This window comes from Notolepis coatsorum (genome assembly GCF_963971535.1).
Source record: "Notolepis coatsorum genome assembly, chromosome: 1".
In the NCBI taxonomy this organism is placed as follows: Eukaryota; Metazoa; Chordata; class Actinopteri; order Aulopiformes; family Paralepididae; genus Notolepis; species Notolepis coatsorum.
Window position 1 is genome coordinate 190,310,075 of NC_140165.1, and position 9,107 is coordinate 190,319,181.

Here is a 9,107-nt window from a genome sequence, read left to right on the forward strand (position 1 = left end):
CCATGTTCTGGTGGGAGGTAACTGGGCCGGTATCCTCCCGGCCTGGGTGAAGATCTACATGGTTACCCGAGAGGGTGACACAAATTTCGGCAAGACATGGGCGACCGTCAAGAGCTGGGGAAACAGCTGCGAATATTATAGAATGGATTTGATCTTTTACCCTAAGATGAGCACGTCCAACATCAAAGTTCAATCTGGAATCCGTTATGCGCGGAGGGATCCGAAGATTTATCCTGTCCTGCCCTCCACCGAGCACAGTAGTGTGGTCGGTCAAGAAGTCAGGGGAGGTGAAAAAGGTCAAGGCCTGCCAGACCCAAGATCCCTGGCCTCTCGATCCGGGGGGTCAAGACAAGAAGTCCCCGGTACAAGTACATCGCCACCATCTTCCAGAGGCTGGGCGGACTACGAGAGGCCGAAGAAAGCACGAAAGTCATCAAAATCACCTTACCAATGACATAAAAATGTTGGTAGAAATATAATCAAAAAAGAAGCAAGAGCCCTGTTCTCTGAGAAAGAACAGTGATTACTATTTTTAAAAGCAAAAGCCCTGTTCTCTAAAGAAGAACAGTGATTTCTATTTTGAATTTTTTTTTGTTGTTTATGTAACAATATAGCCCTATTTACCTATTTTTCACATGTAATCATATGCTTCATTTTTTCAATTATTCAATTGACGATGGACAAAGACCTCACAGGATGGCAGAGTGGGTGTAAAGTGTCACAAAACAAATGACACATTTTGAAATAGACATCCTGAGTCGTTCCAATACAGCCCTATATACCTATTTTTCACATGTAATCATATGCTTCATTTTTTCAATTATTCAATTGACGATGGACAAAGACCTCACAGGATGGCAGAGTGGGTGTAAAGTGTCACAAAACAAATGACACTTTTGGACAATGACATCCTGAGTCGTTCCTATGTGACCAGTATAATCTTTAAACTGAACTCTGGAGGATAGCTGGCTCTACTTATAAAAAATGGAAATGAGCCTTTAATATCTGCAGACAAGGTCCCGGGTGTCTGTGAGAAGGGAGGAACCCTGGGGAATGTGGGCCTCTGCAGAAGGGAGAGAGAGAGCTGTAAGAGCTTAACCCTTTCAGACGACCAGGGGATTAAGGGTTGAGGGTTGAAAGACAGAGTCCGGGAACTAGTGGGGAGATCTTAAAGAAAAAAAAGAAACTATATAACAATTAAATGTTTAAAATGTGTACAGTAAGAGTTTTCAAAATGGCATGCTTATAATTGACTGTCAGTAAAGAAAAATACTAAAAGAATAATGTGTAAAAAAGGAGGGATTTGTCTGGAGGGATTCTTTAAGAAGATACTATGAAGGGCCCCAGTCACGTGGTTCCCCCAGACAAAGCCGTTGTACGTTTTGAAGGGAAAAGGGACTTTCTGTTACTGTTAGATAACTAACAGTAATACAAAGAAGGAGGAGTTCATAACGAATTATGTACTGTATGTCGGTTTGCTAAACTAAATGACGATCCTGTGACATCAATGTTCTTCGACCAATCAGGAATATGGTATAATGTCAAATAAAAGAGACTGTTGCGGAGGCAAGAGCCAGACTTTTTTGAGAGATTTTGAGGAGAGGACTGAAACCTGATATATAGTAAGCTGAAAAACCTGTGTACTTTTATAAATGAAACTGAACCCTTAAATGTAATTTTCTACTGTTAAAAAATAAAAACAATCCTCTTTTGGAAACCACGTTTTGCTTCTATTTTTCCCAAAAAGACGGGTAAGGATGGAGATGTATTTTTGCATTGTAACTTTACCAGTAATAATAATAATAATAATAATAATGATAATGTGCACCAATGTGCCTGTATTGTGCCTAATATATGATATAAAAAAGAACTTTTTCCCCAGACGGAGGAGGAGGAGAAAGGTGGGTTCGGCAAGCCTGGTTTTATCAAGTAATGCCATATAGTGATAAGATGTGTAAGTGGCTTTATCCCTAGCTATAATGGGGATATAACTATAACTATAGGCTTTATCCCTACGGAGTAAAAGGAGACTTATGATTATGCATTAAGGACTAAAGGTGCATTCTGTATAATGGGATTATCAAGTAAAGCCATATAGTGAGAATACGTGTACATAGGATAGGGAAAATGGACCTCATCTAAGTAAAGAGAGTCCTTCCCAGTGCAAATAGAATAAAAAATATACCCCGCAACTCCATTTAATCAACTGTATTACTGGAGGGGACGGGGGGTTCCTGTGTGTGAGCCGAGGTCTGCTGAGTTTAAGCCCTGAACGTTATAGACAAATTGAGTCCTAGAGGTCTCACGCTTCGCGGGACGCTGCTTGAAGCTGGGATTCGGACTAAAGAGTTATGGGATAATCAATCTGACCTCGGTTTACGACCGGTGCTCAACAAGGGCCATTTACTTTTTCTAAATGAGACAGGTTTGAGTGGAAGGATATAGAGTAGACAATAGTCATTAGCATCATGTGCATAACTCATCTAGATCCACACTCCATTTCAGAAGGTGGCGGTAATGCACCAAAACGTTAGTGCCAACCGCCAATAAAAATCAGAAGAAGAAGAAGAAGAAGAAGAAGAAGAAGAAGAAGAAGAAGAAGAAGAAGAAGAAGAAGAAGAAGAAGCTTCTCTGCCTTTTGTAGGTAGTTGTAGAATGTAATACATTTCACGCTAAACCACTCCTTTATCCGGTCGCTGTTTTTCTTCTCTTCGGGTCGCAACCGTCTTCCGGTCTGACTTCCTGTGCTAACGTTCTAATCTACACTGCTGCCACCTGTCGGCACGGAGGGGAATTGCAGCCAGTTTGAAAAAAATTAAAGCGGGAAGAATACGGGAACGGGATGACGCCGGGAAGGAAGGTTGAAATACGGGACAATCCCGGGAAAAACTGGATGGTTGACAGCTATGGGCGGAGTTCATGCATATCCCCCCTAGAAATTGAAGACGCGGAAGACATCTGGATTATCGCATTCATGCTACTCGGCTTTGGAGCACTCGTACTGTATGTGGTTGGCTATGCTGTAAGAAGCGTTTGGATGTTTACCGCGCACAGGACCTGCCTCAATGAACTGACTAAGACACTTGCTGCGTTCCACGCAGAGGACCAACGACTGCATTCAGCCATTTTGGACGGAGTTGTTAAAATTCACTCTACTCAAAATTCAAATTTAAACCGACGTGGCATTTTTCCTAGAAGAAATGCCCACTCAGAAGGCATTCTTCTCTTGAATGCCTGCCAGCCTCCCAACCTCACCTCACCTAACAGACCTAACATCAAAGGGACAGCTGGTCCAGTAGCCTCACCTCACCTCACCTCACCTAACAGACCTAACATCAAAGGGACAGCTGGTCCAGTAACCTCGCCTCACCTCACCTAACAGACCTAACATCAAAGGGACAGCTGGTCCAGTAGCCTCACCTCACCTCACCTAACAGACCTAACATCAAAGGGACAGCTGGTCCAGTAGCCTCACCTCACCTCACCCTAACAGACCTAACATCAAAGGGACAGCTGGTCCAGTAGCCTCACCTCACCTAACAGACCTAACATCAAAGGGACAGCTGGTCCAGTAGCCTCGCCTCACCTCACCTAACAGACCTAACATCAAAGGGACAGCTGGTCCAGTAGCCTCACCTCACCTCACCTAACAGACCTAACATCAAAGGGACAGCTGGTCCAGTAGCCTCACCTCACCTCACCTAACAGACCTAACATCAAAGGGACAGCTGGTCCAGTAGCCTCACCTCACCTCACCTAACAGACCTAACATCAAAGGGACAGCTGGTTCAGTAGCCTCACCTCACCTAACAGACCTAACATCAAAGGGACAGCTGGTCCAGTAGCCTCACCTCACCTCACCTAACAGACCTAACATCAAAGGGACAGCTGGTCCAGTAGCCTCACCTCACCTCACCTAACAGACCTAACATCAAAGGGACAGCTGGTCCAGTAGCCTCACCTCACCTCACCCTAACAGACCTAACATCAAAGGGACAGCTGGTCCAGTAGCCTCACCTCACCTCACCTAACAGACCTAACATCAAAGGGACAGCTGGTCCAGTAGCCTCACCTCACCTCACCTAACAGACCTAACATCAAAGGGACAGCTGGTCCAGTAGCCTCACCTCACCTAACAGACCTAACATCAAAGGGACAGCTGGTCCAGTAGCCTCACCTCACCTAACAGACCTAACATCAAAGGGACAGCTGGTCCAGTAGCCTCACCTCACCTCACCTAACAGACCTAACATCAAAGGGACAGCTGGTCCAGTAGCCTCACCTCACCTCACCTAACAGACCTAACATCAAAGGGACAGCTGGTCCAGTAGCCTCACCTCACCTCACCTAACAGACCTAACATCAAAGGGACAGCTGGTCCAGTAGCCTCACCTCACCTCACCTAACAGACCTAACATCAAAGGGACAGCTGGTCCAGTAGCCTCACCTCACCTAACAGACCTAACATCAAAGGGACAGCTGGTCCAGTAGCCTCACCTCACCTCACCCTAACAGACCTAACATCAAAGGGACAGCTGGTCCAGTAGCCTCACCTCACCTAACAGACCTAACATCAAAGGGACAGCTGGTCCAGTAGCCTCACCTCACCTCACCCTAACAGACCTAACATCAAAGGGACAGGTGGTCCAGTAGCCTCACCTTTGCTGGGGGTGGTCTCACTCTTGACCTTCCCGGGGGTCAGGGGGGTGGTCTCACTCTTGACCTTCCCGGGGGTTAGGGGGGTGGTCTCACTCTTGACCTTCCCGGGGGTCAGGGGGGTGGTCTCACTCTTGACCTTCCCGGGGGTCAGGGGGGTGGTCCCCAGCTTCTTCTCGATCCTCTCTGCCTGGGCCTTCACACGGGCCTCTTGTCTCCTCTTGCGGGCCGACTTCACCGGCTCAGCCAGCAGACGCACCTGCGGTCAGAGGTCAGCCAGGTCATCGTGAGAAATACGTGTCGTGCTCATTTGTACAATTTCTTAACTCATTCAGCGCCAATCGCGAATAAAGTCGGGTTATCTCGCCATGCGTTGAGCGCCAAAACCCGAGAAAAGCCGGCTTTTCGATCGTCTGCGTCGTTTTTTTCCTTTTATTCGATTTTAACCCTTTCACTGCCACACGACAGAAGGTTAACCTTCTGTATTGTCACAGTGAAAGGGTTAACCGGCTGTCGTGTGGCAGTGAGAGGGTTAATATTCTATACACGGTCTCACGGACCTCGGTGTATCATTGGGACTCATTTGATTGATTGATTGATTGAATACTTTATTTCGACACAATCGTAGGACAAAACATTTAAAAGACAAAACAATAACAGTGTCAATAACGCAGGTCAAAAATGGATAAAACACAATAAAGCCAAGGCTTGTTTCCATTGTGGTCCATACATGGAACATAAAAAGGCACAAAAACACAAATGGACATGTACACTAGACAGGACACATCCTAAAAATTAGTATAAAAACACCTAACCTGACAACTCATACAGTCAACTAATGTTAAAAGAAAATCGGCAAACCCTTAAAAGCAACTCATGATAAAAGAAATAAAAGCCAAGTTATGATAAAAGAGATAAAAAACATATTAAGACCAATTTGAGTTGCTGCCGAGCCATGTTTTTAGGGCGGATTTAAATCCGAGAGGGGAGTTCAGGAGTTTTATGAATGTTGGCCGGGCATTCCACATTACCGTAGCCGAGTAAAAAAAATTCATCTTTCCCCATGCATGTCCTGACTCTCGGCGGGACCAGGTCCGTGGGGCTCCCTCTGGTGGCGTGTTTGTGGACATCTCCTACTTTATTAAAATAATTTACTAGGTACTTGGGGACCGTTTCTTTCAGTACATTAAAAACCAGTAGCATTTTAAGCATTTTTGGGACTCATTCTGAGACCCCGAGAGTGCAAGACCCCCCTCTCTGAAGACAGAACAACAACAACAACAGTTCTCCCTCCTTCAGACCCACCTCTCTGGGGAAGGCGGACAGAACCTGCAGCGCCCCGGTGTGGATCTTGGCCCACTGGCCCTCGACCCGGCCGAACTCGTCCGCCCCGGCCACCTTGTAGAGCGGCAGGACGTGCAGCTGTTCATCCTCCGGGATGTTCCGTACGGCCCGGTTATCCTCCTTGGTTAAAGTGCAAACCTGCGGTGGAGACACAAGGTCGACCATGACTTAACCAAACAGTATAATACATATAACCATAACAGTAGACCATATCTTAACCTGTTAGCAAGCACTCCCCAAAATAGGCCATTTTAGTTTCCGTTTTTGAGGACCATACTTTTTTTGCAAACCAAAACAACATACTTTAGACTTATAGCACATGCATGAGCCTGGTCTCTTTTGAAAGATGACATTCTGAAGTTTCTGATTCCAAAAAACTATTCACTTTTAGTGCTAACGTAATAGAGTTACATAGGTCTGAACTTGAGTTGTAAAAAAACTTGTTACTCAAGTTTTTCTGTAGTAGTTAGTAGTCCAGAGGTAGTATTTCCCCAGAAGGTGGTAAGGTGGTCGATAATCTAGCGTTTATTTGAAAACGATTCATAAATAGGCAGACAAATGACAACATGTCTAGTGTATTCGAGAATATTCCAATAAATGCCGGTTATGGGGGAATCTTTAAATTTTCCGGAAATTTTTTAGAGAACGATAGCTTTTCGAAATGCTATAAAAAGGATATGAACCGATTAAAAAACAATCCGTTTCGACAATGTTGACTGCAAACAAGTCATTGATAAGCGACGGGCAGATTAGACACATAGCCATAATTTAAAACATAGATTATGCGTTTTTAACGCTAACATTGAAGTGGATGATGGCATTCAAGGGGGTAAAAAGGAAAACAAGGCCGGCACTGATGAATGAATGAATGAATGAATGAATGAATGAATGAATGAATGAATGAATGAATGAATGAATGAAAACTTTATTTAACAGATTGCAGAATGGGTACAATACAGTACGGCTCAATACACACAATTGTTAAGGGGATGCAGACCTGAGAAAGACGTTTGTCTTGTTTCCATCAGGGTCCCCCATTTTCAATTCATATAGTGTTAAGAGGTTGGATGCACTTATTAAGTGTTTGAAGACAGGTTGTTTCATTTTATTTGTTTGTTTAGTTGGGTTGATTGGACGCTTATAGAGACGTTTGCTTTTGGTTCATGTTTGTGTAGGAGGACAATGACTCGTTGGGTTAAACTGGATTTGTTTTTATATTTTTACTGTATCAATAATTGTATGTTATTCTGTTCATTGTATTATTTGTTGTAACGCGGATTGCGTTGGACCCCAGGGCCCTCATTTATCAACGTTGCGTACGCACAGATATGTGCGTAACCCGTGCGTACGATCATTTCTAAGCAAAGTGTGTGACTTATCAATTTGAACGTGTGCTTGACTTTGTGCGTATTTACGCTCAGCTCAGGGCATGCGTACCTGGCGCCAGGCGGTAGAATATGGATACTGCAGACGGACGGCATATGCTTTCATCAGTTTCATGCATTAGTTTCAACGCGGAAATAAGCTTTCGTTCATTAGTTTGACAGACGTGTTCTGTATGACCCCCGTAATTCATTATAGTTAATTGTAAAATAGCAACAGTAGTGTAATTATGGTCAAAACCCTATAAATAGCATTTGGAATAATAGGTCTTTCCTTCTGAATGAATGCAGCATGGTTTATATATAGCGTTATCGGAATACTACAGGGTGTACTGACTGCGCTCCACGTAACTCAACTCGTTATTATTTTGCGCATAGATTGCAGAAATACAGGAACGTTTTGATTATATTTAAAAGGCTTTGCCATTGTTAAACGAAACAAGTGGAATTTCGAAGGTGTAAGCAGAATACAAGTCATATGAACACGCACAATATAGTGTTCTTCCCCTTCCTACTGTATAAGAAAGAATTAAAAACGCATTGCAACGAGAACAGAGGTTATTTGTTGAGTTTATGTGTATTACAAAACCCTTGCAATAAATGTGTCTTAAATGAATGAAAAGCATACATGCTCTGGATATACAGGTAGCATATATCGTGTGGGTGATATGACTTGTATTCTGCTTACATAACTTCGAAATTCCACTTATTTCGTTTTACAATGTCAAAGCCTTTTAAATATAAATCAAAACGTTCCCGTATTTCTGCAATCTATGCGCAAAATAATAACGAGTTGAGTTCTAACAAAGAACGTATTACATGCTGGGTAGGCTGATAGAGTAAACTGTAAATGAAATAGCCTATAACATTATAAAGGATCATATGGGCTATAGCAGGGGTTCCCAACCTTTATTCCCCAGACCCCCACGATTCCTGGGAGACATATAGGAATATGATATGATATATTATATATGCGCAAGTTACTGTTGCATAATGTAGGCTATGGCTGCTATTATATGTAATTCATATAGGCTACCTAATACCGACAACAAAATAGATTGTATGCCTCTACAAATCATATTATACCCGGTAGCCAATCGAACAAAACTAATAAAGGCATTCATATTCCACCCGCATTTCATTGTATACTTGTATGCCATGACAAATAAAACTCTTGACTTGACTTGATTCCAGCATGGTTATAATGACACACCAACGCCAAACAGTGGTTAACGAACGGTCTTTATTAGTATTTTGAGCTGTCCAGGCAGAATTGCAGCAATGATCTTAGGGAGTCGTTGATATCTGACATCACCGTGTACAAGTCCGCCAGCCTGTTATTTATCCCATAACACGGGTTGAGTCTTCTTGGTTCGACGACAGCGCCTCCGTGAACAATCTCGCTCGTGGAGTTTCTCAGAGTTCCGCTCGGGTCAGTCCATTATTTCACATCCCATGGGGGGTGTTTCATTACCATATATGGATAATCATGAACGAGCATTGACGGTAAGAACAAATGGTATTTATCAATACGGAGTGTGCGTAGGACCCGTGTACGCACGGTTGATAAATCCCGATATTTCTGTGCGTACACACATTCTAAATTCCGTGCGTAGGAGCGGATATAGAACACTTTCTATGCAACGTTGATAAATGAGGGTCCAGGAAGGTGAGCAAACAGACTTGAGTCCAATGGTTTATAGCGGATTTTAAGTTTGTCAGTTG

General features: G+C 43.5%; 1 protein-coding gene across 1 annotated transcript in view; it reads right to left on the reverse strand.

The window, feature by feature from the left end:
• tet1 (tet methylcytosine dioxygenase 1) overlaps nucleotides 1-9,107 on the reverse strand; it is a gene marked incomplete at both ends in the record, with an annotated part of 81,344 nt that overhangs the window by 18,285 nt on the left and 53,952 nt on the right. Inside the window, 2 exons of the mRNA XM_084308513.1 lie at nucleotides 4,660-4,915; nucleotides 5,962-6,138. Coding sequence (XP_084164639.1) covers nucleotides 4,660-4,915; nucleotides 5,962-6,138 — 433 coding nt within the window. The remainder of the gene's footprint in view (nucleotides 1-4,659; nucleotides 4,916-5,961; nucleotides 6,139-9,107) is intronic.